Raw genomic sequence first — 21,715 nt, 5'->3', positions numbered from 1 at the left:
ATAGCTCTGAAGATCTTCTACATATTTGGAAAATTATTTCAGTTTTGTTTTTATAATAAGGGAAATAGAAAGATAATGTTTCCATTAAAGTAATCAGCTATGCATAAAAAAATTGGATAGGAAGATGTATGAAAATACCTTTAGAGAAATACTTTTTTTTGAGCGAACTGTATTTGTTCCATATTTAAGTTACACCTTTTGGAGAATTCTGGAAGTCTAGTGGTGCTACTAGCAATTTTACATACCAATTCCTAGCAAAGAAGTGTCACTTGTCTGAGATCCTTCAGCCTGCTGCTAAGATGTGGCTATATATTAACCCTAAACTCTTTATGTACTTGGAGTGCTCTTAGAGAAGAGTTAATTAGAACTTTAATTAATGTATAATTTTCAGAGTTATTTTGCATTCCTCTTAATAAAAATATTCTGTTGCATTGAACAAAACAAAGGCATTCTCTTCTCTCCCCCTCCTCTGGGACAGTCTGCCTTCATGCTTCAGGACATTAATATTTCAGTAGTTACACTGGATAAAAATTGAACAACAGATGAAAGCTAATTATTTTTCTTAGGCCTTTGATATGATCTTATCCAGATTCATTTTCTTATATTCTGTCCTAGTGAATTTCATTTTAAGTCACACTTTCTTACCTGAAATGTTTCCTTTAAATATGGTACTCAGGAAAAAAACCCCAACTTTATCTCCTCTTTATGTTTCTTCTATGTCATGTAGCCACTACCATCAATATTATTGAAAAAAAAAAGAGTGAAAATCATGTCTCTTAGTGGCCTCTACTGCCTCCCTTCCCAGCTGTTCTTGCTTATTTTCTTTCTCATTTCTTTCCTCTGTTTTGTACAGATATCATCTGATGCTGCTCAGCCTTTGGCATCTTCTCCTTCTCTGCAAGCTGCTGCTGAGAAGAGCAAAGCAGAGGTATATTGGTTTTGGGTGTAACTCTTATCAGGTTACTGCTTTGCACAAATGTTTACATCTCTATAGGGTAAATTCACTGAGGTAACTTGAGAGTTTGAATTGCTGTTAATCCTTCACACATTTGAAATACATCTCTCCTTTTTTCTTGGGCTAGCTAAATGAAAAGACCCCGCACAACTGCAAAGTATGTGTGTGGTTTTCACTTCTTGGTGTTTATATGTCAAAATTCTGGTTCTCTTCTGATTTAGTGTCACAAAATTGTGGAAAACCCACTTAATTCCCAGCTAATGGGTATGAGTGATACTGTCCTGTCTCATCAGAAATAATTTCTTGTATCTTTTGTGGTATTACTTGCTTGTTCCAGGTTCTAAATTATCAGTACTGTTCCAGCCATTTAGTTCATTCTCCTTGGAGAAAAATACAGAATTAATTTGACTTATACTGGTTTTAATATCTTTCTGGCTGGGATATGTGTATGTGCCAACACATTTACTGTTTAGATGAGTCTTTGAAAAGCATAACACACAAGCAAGATGAGGCATCATTTATATCAACTTTCAGTAAATGTCATAATTTGCAACAATAATAAAATGCATATTTAGAATGTGAATATCCAGTGTTAGCTTCTTTTAGATGCTTCACTCTAAATTGAGACTATACAATATATGAAATAATGTATGATGTGAACATAAATCAAGCTTTTTCCTTCTAAATACAAAAAAATTGGACAGAAGTTATAAATTATTTTAGTTCAACTACATTTAAACATTAATTAAAATTTAAGTGTCAGTGTCATGGACTAAGATCACAAGCCTTGTTGAATTTGTCATGTGTTTTAAGTTGTACCAGTTGTACGAGCAGCCACTAGGAATGAAACTTACCTTTACTTTCTTATCTACCTCTCTTGGTGCATTCACATCTGAAAGTTCTTCTGTGTAACTAGTATGCCATGTTATTAGAAATGAAACTTGGAAAAAAATTAATAATCTTTGCTTAGAATTTAAGACCAGTATAAAGTCAATTTAATTTTATTATCTTCATAGTGCTTTTTGACTGCTTTTGCAAGTAATGAAGCACTTGAGTTGAAGCTCTGGCATGAATGCAACATCTGAGAAATGTTTTTATTTAGTCTGAATTCATTTTTATCTAATGGAGCTAAGGCAGAAAGCTTGAATATTGAAATCAGGAAGTGTGAAGATGAAGGACTTGTGGCTTTTCAAGTCCACAGTGAAAATTAAATGAATGAAAATAAAGTTGCTGGGAATTAAGACTGTTTCTGTAGACTCTGAGGGGTGTGGAGGTAGAAACACAGGAGAACAGTTTATTTTAAGGCTTAATATATTCACTATTAAGTTTTCAGATATTTGTTAAGAGCAACAAGAGGCATATATTTATATTTGGTCACCTTTGCAGAGTGTTTGCCATTTGAAACTAGCTGCAAAACCCTCCTTGTTCTTGAATCCTTGAAAAATAAATGTTTCCAGATACTTTTTAGTCCAGAAGTGAGGTTTCTTTGACAAAACATACTTTAAAAATATATTGAAGTCAAACTGGAAATCAGAACATACTGAAAAAATGCAAAAACTTTAACTCTGCTTTCCCTGAAACATATTTAAGGAAATTTAGGTACTGTGATTGAAAAGTGAGAGTACTTACATGACACTTCAAACAACCTTTCCTGGGAGGAGAGGAATCAAATCATAGAATTGTAGAGTCATAGAATGGTTTGAGTAGGAAGGGCCCTTAAAGATCATCTAGTTCCAGCCCCTGCTATGCATAGGTTGCTCAAAACCCCATCCAACCTGGCTTTGAACACTTCCAGGGATAGGGGATCCACAGCCTCCCTGGGCAATCTGTTCCAGTGCCTCACCATCCTCACAGTAAAAAATTTCTTCCTAGTGTGTAATCTAAACCTACTCTCTTTCAGTTTAAAGCCATTCCCCCTTCTCCTGTCACTGTCCTGCTGGAGTACTTACCCATTGTTCCTGAAGCTCCCTTGAGGCACTACTATAGGAAGACTCCTATGAAGTGTCCCAGAGTCCTCTTTCTTCTCCAGACTCAGACAACCCCAATTTTCTCAGCCTGTCTTCAGAGAGAGGTGCTCCAGCACTGCAGTGGGTCCATGTCCCTCTGATGTTGGGGGCCCCAGCTGCAGAGGAAGGGTATGTGAGAGCAGAGCAGAGGAGGAGAATCATGTCCCTTGACCTGCTCTGCTGGTCACACTTCCTTTGATGCTGTTGTCTTAAATTTCCATGGGAGAAGAGATTTATGTTTATTTAAATTATCCAACTTGAGAAGTTCAGAGTGGGATGTGGGAACAAAAAATGAAAGACTTGAAAAAGTTCTTGCTCTGGCAGTGTAACTTGTGTGTATACTAGAAATCAGGTTGGTACTAGGGTCAGTGAAACAGTAGTGGAAGAAAGGCTGAGCTTCATTGAAAGGCATGGCTATGCATTTGTAATCCTAGTTCAATAAGACTGCAAGTCTCAGGTTATTATGTGACCTCAAAATAAAATACTGCTCTATGTTTGTCCCAGTCATACAGACATTTCATGAACACCTTGCATTACCACAGGTGAGATACAGCATTGGCAAGGCCTCTCATTTGGACCACTGTGTTCGCTTTTGGGTTCTTTTATTCAGTGAAATCTAAGTTGCTCTCTGTTTCTTTTCATTGAAACAGGTGTTCCAAATTTCCCTATTGGGGTTTCATGACTGTGGGCATTGCTTTCTGTTGCTTGTAAGCAGGTGCTTGGTGTGATAGTCTGATTTGCCAGGAACTGAGTGTTCAGGTTAATCCCTGGTGAAATAATTCGCATGGGTTAGTTGGGACTTGAGTAGCCCCAATCCTTCTGGTAAATATGGTGAAAGGTTTGAAAATGGACTACTGGAAGTTTTGAAGAATGTGTTACTTGGATCCCCCTGTGTCCAGTCACCTCCAAAAAATAACCCCAAACAAACAAAACCACAAACAAACAAAACCCCCAAAACAATAAAAAACCAAAGCCTTCATCTGAATGTTAGAACTATATTAAGTAAATAGCATGCTATAAAAATTTTCAAATTGTATATACTGGATGTTAAAAAAATAAAGAGGAAAAAACTCACAAATATTCCTTACTGACACAAACTATTAACTGTTTTATTTTTAATACTGGAGCTGCATAGACAGATCTAGCCTCTCAACCTTCTGCCTAATATTGGGAAACTTGTAAACAGTAGTATTTTCTGAAACAAGGCTGTTTTGAAGCTTTGAACAAACAGGGTTGCAAGTCTAATGGCCAAAAGAACATTTAGGAGCTACAGTTTAATCCATTTAGTGTTCAAATATACTCACTAGTACTACTCTGTAGGTGTACCAGGTAAATGCAGGCAGACTAACACTTTGTCAAAGCAATTGCTAACCTAGCAAGTCTGAATCTTCTTCATGGTATTCCTTAAGGCATATTTTATGCTTTGCTTCAGTCAGATGGGTCAGTAATTTTGGCACATTCATTCATTAAAAACTAAAGTGAAGAAATGTCTGTGATGTCATTATGATGCATTCAAAGTAAAGGGATCTTTATATTTTCACTTTCTGAAACAACATAATGTCTCATGACTCAGCTGGCCTGTCATATGGCCCAAGGCAAGTTTTTTACATTCAGGAGTATTTTTTAGGACTACTAGATCACCTTTTAAAAATTAGTACCTTTCTGCAGAAAACAAAATGCAGTTTACCTTAGTCTAGTTCTTTGGTCAAAGCATCTGACATCCACCCTCAATGACAGAGGCTATCAGAATTAACAGAGGTACTTATACTTGTAGATTATTTTTTCTCTTCAGCTCTGTTAGCTTAGGAGAATCAATACTGGTTCTTTTTTCCTTCTGCTTATTAAGCAGAACAGCAGATGAAGAAGTAAAAAAGTGAATTTCTTGAATTTAACCTAAAAGTCACAGTATTTTTAATATTAGTATTTGAGCAAAATTAGTCACTTCTGTAAGGAAAGCAGATAAAAGCATAAACTATGATTTAAAAGGGAGTAACTGAAGATCTCTGTTTATAGTCTGTATTACTGTAGACATTCAATATGTTTGCAAATTGGGTACTAGCAAAATGCTTTTTCTTTTTGCAGAAGGAAAAAGAAAAAAAGAAAGAAGAGAAAAAGAGAGAGAAAGAATCAGAAAAACCATCAAAACAGGTAACAGCCGAAAAGGTAATAAGAGTTTCTTTTTCCCACTTATTTAAAAATGGTACATAGTATTAGACATGTTCAGAGATTTGGGGAAAAATTGATGTGTATGTGTATATGAGTTGTGATCTGGTTAATCCACATGAATTGTTTGCTTGTGCTGTTGCTTGCATACAAAAGTTGGTTTGCCATATGATGAGGAATGTGTTCAGGAGAAGAGGGAAATGGGTTAAGCTTTGTTAAAGTTTAGGCTCAGACCATAAATCTAATTAAGGTTTTTAAGATCACAGTATAGTCCTGAGTTAGGAGGAACCCACAAGGATCATCAAGTCCAGCTATTAAAAGGACAGCCTGTATGGGGATTGAACCCCAAACCTTGGTGTTGGTGGCACCATGCTCTGACCAGCTGAGCTAAAACCTCAGGGTCATGGACCACTGCTATTCTTGCACAGAAAATTGTCAGTTTTATTGAGTCCTGTATTGTTATCTAATACTGTCTTTGATAAATGAATACATTTTAAACACAAATGTAAAATCTGTAGAATTTAATTAGTAATTTTAAGTAACTTTAAAATTTGCCACTAAGATCATGTCACAAAACATGACGAGCAAACAACTTCAGGTGCTTATTTCCACAGCTATGTTAAAGCATAATGAGCAGCTTTAGCAATGTAGGTACAATTAAAATTTCATGTGCACTTCTGCAGAGAGTTAATATTAAACAAAAATGAAATTGGTAATTTTAGTATTAAATATATTAATTTGTTTTAATAGAGATGTTGTCTTTCTGATCTTGTGAATCCATTAATATGTTGAGGTCTGTAGTGTAGTCTGAAGAATCCATTGGAGTCTCCATCTGTCAGTTTATTCCCCCATATTGCTGTGTTACAATTATGAAAAATGTTGTGTGTTCACAGACTATGATTGCAGATGTATTTCTAATTCAGTTTTCAAACAGAGTATTTTTTCATTTTACATAATAAAACAAGATACAAAAAAAAATATATGCATACTTGGTGGGGGGAGAAGCTGCTCTCCAATAGAAATATCATTTTTCTTAAATTAGAAAGCAAGTTTGGAATGATTTAGTGCAGAAGCAAATTTTCTTACGACAATTCCTGAAGCTTCACTGAGCTATTGTTATTGATATGGTACGAGGTTAAAGTAAGTTTATGGCTGGGAATAAAAATAATAGAATTGTTGATTACTGAAGCTTTATGAGCGTGTCCAGCCAAGTTGAATGTTTATTTTGGTCACTTTGTAAGGATGTGTGAACTTTGTTATGTGGCTGGAAATATTTGGTTAAGTGAGGGGAAGTGACAACAGAGCATAGTTACAGCTGAGGGATTATCCTACCACTTGAAATAAAAAAAAACCCATTCTAATGCCACTGATTAGATTTATATTTGAAAAATCATTAGATTATCAGTTAATTATTAGACAAATAAAAAGAAGTATTTTGATTTTAAATGCTTGTACTACAAAATGTGGAATTTGGTAAATATATCCGTATTAGATAATCGTGCTGTTGTAACAGCTGCAAAATGTTTGAAGTACTGCAGCATATTTTATTTCATTATTAATGTGTCAGCATTGACTGCTCAAATGGAACTCATCTCTGTGTCATCTTTTTAATTTAAGACACTATTCAGGCTTGGGCTTTTAAAGGCTCATTCATTCAAAATAAACTGCTTTCACGCTGTAAATTTTATATATTTTAAAAGTCTAGTTGCTTTCTGTAATCCAAATGAAGGAGAGCTGTAGCATATGTTTATTTCTGCTGGACAGTGTTGATGAGGTAGAAAACAAAGATTTTCTTTTCATACATGGAATAATACATTGCTGCTTTTGCAATATGTTTCTGCTTTAGGGAGCTGATAAACATTAGTATTTCAGTAATAATGATACACTTCACATCCAGGTAGAGACTGGCTGTAGGATGTTTTAAATATTGCCTCCTGAATCAGCAGGGGAGTGCAGGCATCTTGACCATAGTATTTATCATGTTTTCAGCAAACACATCAAGCAGTAGATGGTTATTTTTCTCAGTTCCTGGAGGAGGAAACAATATGAAAAGTCTGCACACTTCATATTGAAAGTCACAGGTTGCCTTTAGTACAGGCATGGTTAATATCCAGTCTAGTTGTTCCAGGCTTGGGAAGTTAATTAAAAATATGTGAGCGAGCAGTTTGCAGTTCTGTCACAATTTTGAGAGTTCTTTTAGAATAAAGTAATTCAAGCAGTGTTTTAGCTATCCTATAGAAGAATCAATAAAGATGAAAAACATTAGAGGTCTTAAACTGGTAAAAAGAATTAATCTTTTTACTAGAGAAAACTTCAGATCTATTCTCAAGTGTCATGTACTCCTGTAAGTCTTCAGTTCCTAGTGACTTCGATTTTATCTTTTGTTGAGATTAAATTTCTTAGCTCTTAAAACAAGAATATGCATCCTAAAAATTTAAAATATTTGCATTCAATTCTCATGTTCTTATCTCTGCTTCATAGAGCTAATTTGCTCCTACATCCATTTGAGCATCTTTCTCTTGTCACTTACTAGATCCTGTCACTAATCCTTAGCCTTTAGCAAGCTAAATGTCTGGCATGATTTCTTCTGCATTTTCAAATATTACTGAAAGATTCTAGCATTGATGTAGTAGGCTTATGATCCTAATATTACATTAATGTGTCAGTCAATTATGGCATAAAAGAAACTTTGTTGATTATCATGCTTTGATAAACAAAGACCATAATCTTTTAACTTATTTAATAATAGTGAGTTTTCTTACTGAAATTGCTTTTCAGTAAAGAATCATCATGTGCTTGAAGTGGGTTTCTGGGGAAATATTTTTTTTGTCTCTCACATTGGAGAGTTCAGATGCAGTGTAGAATTTCCTCAAGATCAGAGAGATCTACTACAGAATAGTGAGTAGCTAGGATACTTGCTTGACTCTGTTTTTGTGGGCTGTTCACTTTGCTGAGATTACTGGGTAATTTGTAATATAACAACATCTTACTATGTCAGCTAGTGATTGAGTCTAGTCCCGTGATTAGCATTTTATTAGAAGCAGCCAACAATAAGATGTTCCACATCAAATCTGCAAAACTCTTAATAAAATACATGACATTGCCAAGCTACTGGCAGCTGTAAGGGTTTTTTCAGTCTAACTGAAGAAAGTTAAGAAACTTGCATAAGTTACCCAGGGTCTTTCCTCCCCCTCTCTCTCTATGCTATTTCCACAATTGCAGATCTCAAGTTTCCTTAGTTCTTCTGCCTAAAAAACCCTTATCCTTACAGTTACTTTGAATAAACAGGGAAAATACTGCAAGAAAACTGCTGTAACAATTACTATGTAATTACTATGTTTGCAAACAAGCTGGGCTTTGAGTGAACATTCAGCTTCAAATAACCTGGCCCCAGTTTTCATGTTACTATGTATGTTACTATGTAAACAATAGAAGTGCAAATTTTAGCAATATTAAAAATGTGTTGAATTGCAGGAATAAATAATCAAACTGAGCTAATTGAATGCTTCTTAATGTTTCCTATGGGCCAACAGCAGGATAATAGCATAAGGCAGACTGCCATGTAGTGATAGCAAGTTTTACATGTTCTGTAGAGACAGTTAAGATGAAGAGATTTTAAATTGACTAAAAAAGTAAGTCTTACGCTGCAAGAGTGCAATGCATTTTATTAGTGGGGAAGGGAAGAAAGTCTGTAGTTTGGCCACCGATCTTACATATTTTGTTGGTAGTTACATAAGAAAACCTTTAATTTGTAGGCAGGAAAAAAAAGCTAGACTTTCACTAGCCAATTCTAAACTTCATCATCCTGCCTGCCCTTTCATCAGCTGCTGAGGAGTTTTCCCTGCTTATTAATTACTCTTCTGCACAGCTGAAGGTAGTGAAATTTCATAAATCAGCCATTATTTTCTTTTTCTTTTTTTTTCCTTTCTTTTCTGCTTAAGTTGACTGAACAAGTTCTCTGTTCAGGAACAGAGTAAACCACTGAACTCCTTTTTTATTTCTAGCATGAGTAGAATTTTAGTTCATCCTTGAGTAATTGGATGTGTTCAATTTAGAATTGTTTGATGATTTAAAATAGAATACGTAGCATAAGTATTGTACTTGTGCATGAGAGAGCTCTCAAAGCTTCATACGAGTTTTCTGAAACAAAATTTAAGCTGTGTAGATAATTTAGGTAAAGTTTCTTCTTGGAGCACAGAGGAGCACTTTAGGTAAGCTCCATGCTATTCTTCCTGCAGCAGGTTGGAGCAGGCTCAGTGTGCACTCCATCTGCCTTGTACCTGCTTTCCACTGAAAGGAAGCACAGAAAAGGGGGAGATGAGGTTCCACTGAAAGAAAGCACTGAAAAGGGGGGAGAGATGAGGTTCCACTGAAAGGAAGCACAGAGAAGTGGGGCATGAGGTTCCGCTGAAAGGAAGCACAGAAAACGGGCAGATGAGGTGCATTTAGGTCATTCAGGCTGAGCGATCAGGGATGCACTGGGCCAGTGTGTGAGCTGGGGAGACTGTGCGCCCCAAGGATAAAGACAGCAGCAGAGTAAACTGAGGAGTATTGTTCACAAGCAAACAAAGAATATAAGGAATATTTCATTTAGTAAAGGCATTTACTTTGCACTACTTAGAATAGAGAAGTTGGACTGAGCTGTATGAATGACTTACTGAATTTCAGAGTGACCAGGACTGTTTAGTTTTCCAAGACATACCTGTTTATGTACTTCATAGTACAAATTCAAATAAAAAAGCCATCACTAGGTATGATGCTGTGAGACTCTGGAGTGCTCCCAGAGTAAAGAAGAAAATTGGTGTGCCTATATGTTCAGATTTTTGTAGGGTTCAACTTTTTATGAAGTCTAATTTTTAAATAAAGATAAACGTGGTGTGCAACAGTGCTAACAACCCAGAATTAAGCCAGAAGTTATTTGGAAAGCTATCCATGGAAAACTTGGTAAGTATTTCTAATATCCAAAATTAGAAAGTTCAGCGAAGTCCATGACACTGAATGCTTTGGAAGAGTTTGGGTTCAGCGCTGTGTAGCTTTCTCTGCTGTTCAGTTTAGAGTTTTCACAGGAGTTGAGTACTGTCATGAAAATATTGTGATGTTTTCTCTCTAAAATACTGCTTGTTGGGGACCATCTAAGGTATGGAAGTAAACCCCTTTAGGACAAGATTGTGTTGTACTGGGACAGTAAAGTTAAATGGTTAGGGTATAAAGGACTATATGAAGAACTATAAACTACTTTTTTTGTCCTCACTAAGTACTTGTGCATTTGCAAACTCAACACTCAAAGATTTTTGATTAATATCAACACTCAAAGTTAAAGATTTTTTCATTCTGCTGAACATACCTGGATGATTAATGGTTCTGAAGGACTGCAGCGGTTACACTTGATTAACTGAAGTTCAAAATGACACTGTGAGTTAGTTTGTTTTATTATATTGCATTTTGAATTTGAAACTGGTTCTTGTTTTTGTATAAAGTTATTTCAAGTGGCAGGAATGGGTCAGTTGGAGGTTATTTTTCAATGGTAGTATATCAAATGCTGTTTTTCTTCCCCAAAATGAAGACTAAATTGGCAGATTAAACTTGGCAGTAACAGTGAGCTGCTGCCTCTCAGTCAGCTGGTACCAGGCAGCACCAGATGGCCTGTATTAGAGGTATAGACATTGGTTTATTTGCCTTTAAAATGTACTGGAGAACCCCTCAGAAGTGGGGGCAAGTCACACTAGCGGCTTTTCCCCTTTGTATAGGAAAAACGATGTCAAATACTCAATAAGCAAATAGGAAGAGCTTAACATAGCTTGTTAGGATGGTGTGTTTGTTTTCCCCCAAAGACAGCCTAAAAATCAACCTGCTGGACTGTTGAAGCAAAAGAAACTATTAGTCCCTCTTGTTTCTCTGGGATGTAATTTTCTTATCCAAAATATTACGAATTATCATCCTGATAATTTTGTACAAGGAGAAATGAGTTGGAGCAAATAGTGCTGTAGTGTTCTTCACTTCTTTAGAACTGAGTAGCACTGTAAGAATGCCTGGAAGAAATGAAAGCCTGCAGAATAATTAGTGTCCACCTAAACACCAGTTAGGTGAAAGTGGTCTCTTTAAGTGCTTACTTTTAACTTGTAAGAATAAATGGATTCACAAATATTGACCTGAATGATAATTTAAATACAGAATCATGTGTCTAAATGTTTTCTTTGTTTTGATACTGTATTGTTGATAATTTGCTAAATCACTTGAACAGTTGATAATAACCTTTCCCTAGACAACTTAGCATTATTTGCCTGAGTGATTTATTTTTAAAATATCTTTTCTTTCTGATTTTTATGTAAAATGAAATATTACTTTAAATTGTAATAAAAAAAATCCTGTATATAATGGGAACAGAAAAATAGAAACCTGTTTTGTTCTCTGATTGAATACATAGTCTTATTTATGCTCTTAGTCCTTGTTTTCATAAATTCAGACTAAGCAGATAAGAATTAAAGCTCAGGATTTAGGAGTATGTGATAAGACACAGGGCAGCCTGTTTCCCTGCCTCCTGCCTCCACAATGGGTGAAGAGTTTAAGGCTTCTCAGTCTGCATTTGACAGTCTATGGACCTCTCCCAGCCTGGTTTTACATTTCTAATCATACCTTCTCAGTCTTCCAGAAGAGATCAGATTATTTTGGGTTCTTTGGTTGTTTTGAATGCTAATCTGGAGGAAAGCAAATCAAATTAGATTCTTCCCAAAATGGTACTATTCATTTCTTTTGCAAGTAACAAAGGACTTCTTCTGTTTGAGGATTGCCATGAAAAATAGTCTTACTTAATGGAATTAATCTGTCATGGCTCTTATTACGTATTTGCAGTTGTAGACAAAGAAATTAAGAAACAGATATTGCAGGTAGAAGCAATGAAAGAAACCCCTTTTTTGTCAGGAAAAAAAAGGGAAGTTTTTATCTTTCTGATGTTGGAAAACAAGTCAGCGTTCAGGAAGGGTATCACTTTTTTTTCTTCAGCCATGTGTGTATTTACTGTATCAGCTTGATCCTCTCTACTCTGGTCTTGCAGCAGAACAGTATTTTAGTGCAATTTTAAAAAATTCTATGCAAGAAGAATCTAAAAACAATTTTTTAAAAAAAGAGAAAAGCTTGAAAAATTTGGTTAAATTGTTTTTGTTTAACTTGCTGAACTGTTTTTACCAGAAAGCTGGTTTAAGTTTGCTTAGTTTTAATTGATCCTCTGTTACACTTTTGATCCATGCAGGTTCAAAACATAATGCTGCCTTGGGTTTCAGTTGTTAATATTTATTAACAGATGGCATTTTCAGCTTGTGATAAGCATTTTTCCTGGTGACTTTGAGACAATTAAGACAACATTACATATGCTTATTTGTATATTGAACAAAATTAAATGGACACACTTAAACAAGCATGTACTAAATCAGCCTTACTCATGGGTGGATGCTGTCTTTAGGAAAAGGAAGTTCTGAGGCATTTGAGACCACAGGACCATGTATGATTAAAACTGCAAATACACAATCTCATGTAAAAAGTTATATGAAAATTACAATACTGTTAGGAGATTGTGTACAGTCAGTCAAGTGTGCAGGAACAAAATGGATGCACTTACCTAAGTGGTACTGATACATGGAACTGAATGTAAAGAAGGATAAGGATTGGATAAGATTAAGCTGATAAGAAGAAAAAGACTTTAAATAATGTCGCTCAAAATAATAATCTTATCTTGTTTTGAATAATAGCCTTCCTTTGTTTTCCTAAAATAATGCAAGTACTGGAGCATGGGCAAAGCAATCAAGTGCTTTTGTGTGTTCTCTTTCATTTCACCATGCTTAAGCTAGAACGTGCTTAATCTCACTCCAGTGTGTGACCATCAAGATAGGGCAACGGTGTAGTGGGAAATCCTGTCAGAAGTGCAAATCTCACTGAAGAGTAAAGACACTGGCATATTTTTCATAAAAAATTATTTTAGATGTCACTGGCAGTATTAAATCTCCAACATGAGCTTAAACTTTAAATGGATGATGATAAGATGCCATAAGATGTTTCAGCAATGTTCCAGTGCCATGCAACAACTTTGTGTGTATTCCAGCTTAAAATTTGTAGTTGACATAGGTATTGATTGTGTGCCTTTTTTGCTAGAAAGAATATTTCTTTGGACCATTGAATTTATTGCATTTTGATAGTTGCTTTTGGCACTAGAACAGTTGTGTTGGAACCTTTTATGACTCTGGCATTCATACTGTTGCATAATTATATCTTCACAAAATTAACTCAAAGGTAGTCGGAAAATAGTGCTGTAGCTGTGGTAGGGGTAGAAGCGGGGTCTTTCAACACAATTTGAAGGAAATTGACAAGTTTCTCACGCTAGATAATTTTGTCAGATGAAAAGTTATCAGTGCCTAGTTGTTCAAATAACTGGCAGCTCTTTAATGCTAAATTGCTTACATGTATCAGTCAGAAATGTTAACCCATCTGCAGTGAATTGCCTCTTGGCTCTGTCAAAAAAAGAATTGGAACTGGATGAGCTTGTGTTTCAGTTTTACTTGAAATTTTTCTTTCATGAAATAGGTACCTGGAGTTAGAAGAAAATGGGGCAGTTCTGAGGTTATCCCCAGGCATGCCACTGTACTGTTGTAAAATAAATCTGTCCTGCCTCTCTGCTCAGCAAGTATTGTCTCTCAATTTGAGAATATTGTACTTCATGTCAGAATAAGGTACTGCAGGCTTGTGTGCTAGGCAGAAAGTGTATATTACACAGAGTAGTAATACAGGTGACTTCTGTTCAAGGGAAAATACGGATTTTTTGTCTTACCTCTTTAACCCTCAGTTTACACTGTAAGTAGATATCAGTGTATCTTTCTCTTTGGTTCAAAAGTGGATTATTTTTGTTTAAATGAAACAGGTTGGGCTGAATCTTAGCATAAATGTAGAAATGGATGATGGAGCAAACAAATCAGAGGCCTTGTAATATCACTCTGAAGGGCCAGTTTAAAAACCTGGGCATCTTTGAAGCTGTGAAGATAAAAGCTGTAAAAGGCTTTTACGTTTTGTAAGGATGATTTAAATGTGCCATTTCAGAATATGTAGAAATGTCATATAGGTTCACATTTATTTAAACTGGAGAATTAGAAGCAGGAAGAAGCTTGACTTATTTCCAGTTGAGATGGAGGCTGCAGTGCTTATTGATAGTTCATGTTAAAGATTATGATGGTATGGAGAATGAAGACAAAGAAAATGGTGCTTGCCCAAGTAAAGAGAAATCCATTTTGGTATTGCATGTGATCAGTTAAGATTACTTAGCTTTTAAAGTAATTGTTTCAAAGTCATTAACTTTGAAATGAGAGCAGAATTGAGGAAAAATACCCTGACTGCTAGAAGAAATTAATGTAGCTAGTGATGCATAAGTATTTATTAAACATTTCTCCCTCTCACTAAGTTCTGCATTTGTGAAACACGATTATGTATATGTACATGAGGATGATAAAGTACTCGTCAGCTCTCTCCTAACTTCTCTAGTAGTTCAAGAAAGCAACAAGCTGATTCAGAAGTAAGAAGAATAAACCTGTGGGGCTATTTCAGTCTTGTTAGCTGTCACAGAGAGGGTTGAATTTCTGCAGAGCTAATTGAGAGGCTTTTTCAAATACATCTCTAGAGAAATAGTATGCTTAGACTTCATAAAATGATTGTAGGATTCTGTTTGTGATAATAACAGAAATTATACCAGCACAGAATATGAGTCCAACACTCTGAGTAAAATGTCCTAACTCAGAGATTGTTTCTATGAAACACTATTCTGTGTGATGTTGTAAGACTGACTAAAACATAAAGACTGTAAGAATCAGATGAACAGCAGAGGGTGGAGTAATCTAATCAGTAAAAAGAGCCAGTGATCTGCTTCTAATACATCAAAGGAAAGTAGTGAGGTGGGCCAAGGAAAAAGATTCTTTCCCAGGAATACCAGGCAAGTAAGGGGTGATTGCATAATAGGGTATAGGATGCGGGATGCAGAGAGAAAAGAGCTTGGGGACGGGACAGAATATTGTACACAACTTATTATGCGATGTTTAGGTGATACAGACCAAACCAGGGGAATACAGAAATCAAGGTGGATTGGGGTGTAGCAAGCTTGAGGAAGCAGGGGAGAAGTGAATAAAAAGGGGCTGTCATATATGTGCTGGTGGTTGGGCAGGTTGCTGGGCAGTAGGATTGTCTGAGCCTTCACTTGATCTCTCCAGGCTATTCTGTATTCTTGCCAGATGCTATTTGCAGCTACTGAGCGTGAGTGCATTGTCTCTCTGTGCCTGTGTGTGAACACTTGCAAACTTCAAGTTCAGGTACCAGTCAAGTGGGGTAAGAGGCTGGTGCTGGCCACTGGAAGGAGGCTGCAGGCCTGAGGAATTTGAGGGTCAGCATCTGCAGAGACCATTATCTAGAAGCCAACTCTTTGCAAAGGCAGCATGTCTAACACCAGCTGCCAGAGACAAACATACTGTGATCACACCTGATGTGTGCTAACAGGTAGCACATTTCACGCTGGACTAACCAGTGAGTAAGATACAAGCACCTGGAAAGTTCTAAGGTAGAGCTCATTGCTGATTAAGGGTGTAGGGTCTTAATATTGAATGAAGTTTCAGGTAAAAAACATTTTTCAGCAAAAAGAGCACTTCTGTTATAATTAACAAAAATACTGAGAAGCATGCCTTCATGAATAGGATGGAAAGCATTTCTTTGATTTTTTTTTTTACTGTGAGCTCGATCAGTTACCATGCCTGAAATAGCTCATTCTTGTCTGGAAATATATGAAGCAGGAATTACAAATAAATGCCCTTTAGTTCTGATTGGGTACAATGATATTGTATTATGTATTACTTAAAAGGTTTTTGAAAAGAAAGTTATAAAAGAAAATAGTTTAATGAGGAACTGGAATCGATATAGCTGCATTATTGTAATCTCACTGAGGCTAATGAGCACAATGGAAATCAAGTAGAAATGTATAAGCTGAGTTCAAATAACCATAATATGTGATTTGAAAACTGAAGGTGTATTTAAAATAGCTTACAAATTTACAAACACTGTTTATTGCATTTCACAGCTTGCAAACCGAGATGCATTAAAACACTTTGACCCTAATCCAGATTATAGATCTCATAACAGGACACTGGATTAGCTGTAAAATGGATCTTTTGAGGTTTTCTGATTCATAGTGATTTCTTCTATAAAATGCAGACCCCAGGTTTTATTGGATTAAAAGCATTTCTTCCATTTTATCTAAATCAAGTTTCATGACAAGATAATACCAAATAGGAAAAGGGCTGATAAACAGCTTGTTCTCTGCCTTTTGTATCCTTGTAAGCGGCTCCTTGCTTTTGGGCTCGGATGCAGTAATTTCAAAGATTTACAGCTGCAGGAAACTCTGCTCAAGTCTTTGCCCCCAGAATCTCTGGAAAACTTGAATACCTCTGCACTCAGACTGTGTGCCTCTCCTGTTCTGCAGTCTTGCCACCCCTAGCTCAGCTTCAAGTTGCTACATCTTGTGACCATTACCTGGGAAACATCTTGCTGTCTTTTGATGCTTTTTTCAAGTATCAAACTTAGGAAAAAGAGCTTTTTCTCTTTTTTTCAGACCCTATTCTTAACTTTTCTACTTTAAGAACCTAATATATTTGAATGCATAGAACTATTGTTTCAAAGGTGGTTGTTACTATATAGATTTAATGCATGAATATAAGAATAAGGATTTATCTCTGATACTTTCCTGTAGTCTCAGCAGTAAGTATAAAAAGAAAGCCAATTTAATTGTAGGAAATTGTACTTCCACACAGTTCATGCATTGTTTTGAGCAAGGTAAAAGGGCCTCTAAGATTGTCTGATGCATTAGAAAGGAGCTAAACCAATTCAGCTAAGTACAAGACATAAAAGGTTTTAAGCCTTCTTGGGATATATTGACTAAAGTAAATGAGATCTGAGCTAACATTTTAAATTCAGTTAAAATACAATGTTAGTACTGCTTGTTCAATAAGTAAGAACAAAGGAATAGTCTTAATCCATTTTCACAGAAATTATTAGTGTATTAGCCTAGACCCAGCTGAAATCATATTAATGGAATAAGATTATGGTGCAAGGTCTGTTATTTCTGCCATGAAGTTTTTAATTCAAATTACTAAAGATATATAATACATTTTACATAATCTTACTCAAGTGTCTTGCTCTAACTGTGAAAATCTAATGAAAATCCACATACTCAAGTTTTTAAAGTGAAGATGTAGATCAAGAACCACTTTAAAAATTTTTCCTTTGGGTATGTATTTTGACTGAAGGACCTTCATGTGTACAGAATCCATCAAAAGGCAATTTGGGGTTTTTTTGTTTGCTTAGTGTGAATGCCTTAAATAGGCTTATCCAGGTGAGTGTGAGTAGTTCAGTGTCTGTGAGTGATTAACTGAAATAATCACAATAGACTCTTAAATAATCAATTTACATTTTCCCCTTGGCTTGGCTCTTTGTTTCAAGATCATTCTAGTTTGATAAATAAGAATGGTGGCTTTTATTTTGTTGTTGTTGTTGTTGACATGCAGGCTTTTCTCTTGATTAGAAATGCATCAGAGTTTGATTGCAGAGTTGTAGTCTATGCAACTTCACAATGATACCAACATTGTTTTACTTGTGTTTCAATATAGTGCATCAGTTTTCTGGCTTTTTTGCTAGTTAGGCAACATAGGAGTTCATCACTTGCTAAAAGTATCCTCAGTTCTGAAAAGTTAGTCTGATTTCTAAATTCCTGCATCTTTAGTTGCAAGTCTGAAAAAACAAGTGCTGGTATTTTATAGGAGGGTACACAAAATAACACATTTCATCTTTAATGCCATTTAAATAAAATATTATGAAAATACTAATTTTTACTTCTTTTCAGGTCAGATATGAAAGCTATAAAAATATTCGTTAAAAATTCTGGGATGTGCCTGCATGAGTAACACTGTAAATGGATACAGACTAAACTTTTTAGAGCATAAGTGTCAGGAAAAACCATATCTACAAACCTATTGCAAGATATAGTAAATGACTAAAATTATTTTCTCATATGGCAATTCTCAAATGTTTATGCTCTCCTGCAGGTTTTATTGGAAGCACGTAATGAAGAGGGAAGGAATCCAATTGCTTTATGCACAGGGCATACAATTCCTATGTATTAAGAGCAAAGGAGAGCTTTTTTTCAGTAACCGTAGAGGCGTATATGAGCTCTAGTGAGTCAACTGGAAATTGCTTTGAAGTGAGTTAGAAGTGCTCTTTACAAAATTATTTGATGTATCTTCAGTTTTCATAACGCTTCTTGTAGTTAAGGTAGGGAATATGTGTTAGAAATACAGTGGTAATCAGATGCATTTTAAACAGACTGAGTTCTAGATCCGTATGAATTTTTCATTAAAGTAGAAAATTGAGGAAAAAATGTGAAGGAGAATGAGAGCAGATAAGTGGACTGGACAGCTGATGAATCAGATTTTTGACAGTGACTGATATCTTGCTTGAGAATAGGAGAGATTTTTAGATTAGTAACTTATGACTGCTCTGATGGTAGTGTTTTTCTACTTCAGAGGTATTAATCATGTGGCTTATGTCCTGCACTATATATTCTGCCTCTAAATGCTCTCACACAGTGTAAATGAGAATAAGGTCAATGATAGTCCTAAATGCTGGTGTTGAAATCTGCTAAATTATTTACATTATCATCTTGCAGTAGTGAATTTGGCAAAATCCCGCTTGTTTTTAAAGTATTTGGTGTGGTTTACATTTTTTACTGAATGTCATATCTTTTAGAGCTGTTAAACCCTTAAAATCTGTACATATGATGATAACTTGCATAAGGTTACAGAAGCAGAAAATGGAAACTTGAATCTTGCGGTTATAAAGAAAAATAATCACAGTATTTTCACTGTGTGCTGGCACTTCTGAACCAGGCCTTACCAAAAAGATTTGTTCACAACTCTCAGTTCCAGTGCAAAATGCCCTCGGCTGCCTGTCAGAGGAGAGTATTCTGGGGAACAGGGATGTGCAGAAGAGTAGCCCATAGATTTAGACTATAGGCCCTAGAATGTATGATCATAGTAAACAATGTTCTGAAAGGATACCAGTGTCCTTACTTATTTAAGAAACTTGTATTATTTCCCTATTTTACTACAATAGTAATTTTTAAAAAGCAGTGGGTTTGACTGCAGAGCGATGTATTTGATGCTAGATCTGAATATTCTTACTGTTGTATCATTAAAAATGTAACACTTATCAGAAGACCTCATGTATGTCATCTGTTTTGTCAACCAAGCAAGCAGGTGTAAAGCTTTCTACTTGCCTCTTGCCTTTCCCTGCCCATCTTGTTCACCTAATAGCCAGATGTGTTTGGGCACGGTGCTGAAAGCTGGGAAAGGACAAGCTTGTTTTGCAGTAAGGGAGCTGTGGTTGCAGGAGCCATAGACCTCATAGCATTGTGTTATGTGTGTGAATTTAATAGGTGTGTGACAGTCAGTCATGGTGGTACTGACCCTTCTTTTTGTCTTGCCCATATATAACCATATCCCCCGTAAGGCAACATCCTGTGTGCTGTACTATAATCTCTGTACAGAGGAAGGGGGAGCATTGACTTGGCAATGCTTTCATTTCGTTTTTCTTTTTTTCTGAGGCAGAATGAATCACTCATTTAATGGTTATCTCCAAAAATAGCTGGCTGAAGAAAATTTGATGAAATACCCCACTGACACACTGGACTTCCTACTGTACGTGACATGCTTCAGGTGTTACTCAGTTTTCTTCACAATCCCGTCTCCTCCAGACTTGCAGTTCAAGTTTTTGTGAGAAAGCATTGCTGCCCATTTCAGGGACTTGGAGTTTACCATTGGATGAGTCAACTGCAAAACTATAATACTCAGATTCAGATCTTTGAGGCTTGTGTATACTGAGCTTCAGTGGGAAAACTGAATTTTGGAATTCACTGTAGTTTGCTGGATGAGGTTTGTGTATAGGTTGATTCACTTGATTCATGTGCTCCTTGCATCTATTTGTCAAATTCTATAGAGTGCCAGAAAAAGGGAACAGAAGGTGGTTGTGAAGAAAATCTACCAGCAGGAAAGAACTGCTGACTCTTAAGTGTATGTCTGTGTGTGTGTTTGTAGTCCTTGAATGTACTTAAGGAGGTGCTTGGAGGTTGGCTTGCTTAAATTAGCAAAACAAGAAATACGATTGTGCAAAGCTAGCAGAACTAAAATGATACAGTTATCAAAGTATCACCACTCAGCAATAGCCAAAATACCAGTGTGTTATCAACAGTGTTATAGCCACAAATCCAAACTATGGCATTGTATTGACTGCTGTGAAGAATGTGAACTCCATCCCAGCCAGAGCCATAAAGGTAATTAGTTTGAAAAACATACAGTATAAAGTGCCTATCAGTTCCCTTGTCCTTGTCAAAGAAACATCTTTAATCACTAATAATTTGCTTTAGAGTAACATATAAGAGAAAGAAACAAGTCTGTAAAATCAACTTTAAAACTTAAGGTGTGAAGAGAGTAGTTAACACTTACTTGCTGATTTATTTGGTTTCATTTAACTCAAGAAAAGTATTTCACATAAATTAGATTGAACTAGAATGGTGTAACTAGTAGTATATTGAGGGCAATACATTGTGAGAGCTCAATAAAGGCCAATATTGATTTCTGTAAAATAGAGCTTTCTTTTTTAATTTGAGACCTAGCAGAGACCATACTTTTTCTTCTTCTTTTTTTTTTTTTTTTTTTGCTGGCCTAACCTGGTGTTCTTACCCATTTTTACAAAATTAAACCTCATAACTTTTGTTGTTGTACAAAATTAGTAAAGAAAGAATAAAGGAGGGTGGCACAGTAATGCAACATTAAATGCAGGTTGCTGAGTTAAAAGATGCTCTTTCATGATGGAATGGTAAACTTTCTCATTCTGTGTAAATTGGGAAGTTTTTGACAAGTATGTTCTTTTCATATTTAAGGGCAAAGCCAGAACTGCAGCAGAATAAACATCCAAACTTTGGTGCAGATTTTCATAGCTTTTCCATTGAAACCTTATAGACTGGAAATTACCTTAAAGTCTTAGAGCTGATGTTGGATAAATGAACAAGATCGATAGGTGACTAACCCTGCCATTCTCTAATGGTAGGGAAATGAGCAAGATTAATTAAATCATAGACAATATCTCTATGAATTACAAGAAGACTGCCTGGTGCAGTTTCCACTAATGAAGGCATCATCTCAGTGTGAGATTAAAGTAGGCTTGTGCACTTGGTTGTGTTAAAATCAGCTCAGTTAGAGGTGACCTGGTCTTCTTTACTGTTGCCTGCTTTTGGATTTTGTTTGTGATGGTTTCTTAGCACAGAACATTATAGTTGACCAAGGTGCACTGTTGAGATATATGGACATTACCAGCATATAAATTTCTATCCACTAATTTCAAGCCAGTTGATTTACAGTGATAGTGTGGGGGAAGGTAGGTGAAGGTCCAAATACTCATTTCTGCATTTCCATTTTAATTAAATAGAAAAGAGATGCTACTTCTTACATGTAGACATAATTTCTCA

The 21,715-nt window shown here is 35.8% G+C and overlaps 1 protein-coding gene across 3 annotated transcripts in view; it reads left to right on the top strand.

The window, feature by feature from the left end:
* Nucleotides 1-21,715, top strand: part of SMAP1 (small ArfGAP 1) — a 91,011-nt gene that overhangs the window by 41,679 nt on the left and 27,617 nt on the right. Inside the window, exons 5-6 of one of the 3 annotated variants that reach the window (XM_030946577.1) lie at nucleotides 854-928; nucleotides 5,044-5,124. In XM_030946577.1, coding sequence (XP_030802437.1) covers nucleotides 854-928; nucleotides 5,044-5,124 — 156 coding nt within the window. The remainder of the gene's footprint in view (nucleotides 1-853; nucleotides 929-5,043; nucleotides 5,125-21,715) is intronic. The other 2 variants (XM_030946578.1, XM_030946579.1) reach the window with 2 other exon arrangements.

This window comes from Camarhynchus parvulus, chromosome 3 (assembly GCF_901933205.1).
Source record: "Camarhynchus parvulus chromosome 3, STF_HiC, whole genome shotgun sequence".
NCBI classification, from domain to species: Eukaryota; Metazoa; Chordata; class Aves; order Passeriformes; family Thraupidae; genus Camarhynchus; species Camarhynchus parvulus.
Note: the sequence above shows the minus strand (reverse complement) of the source record. Positions and strands in the feature narration are given on the sequence as shown.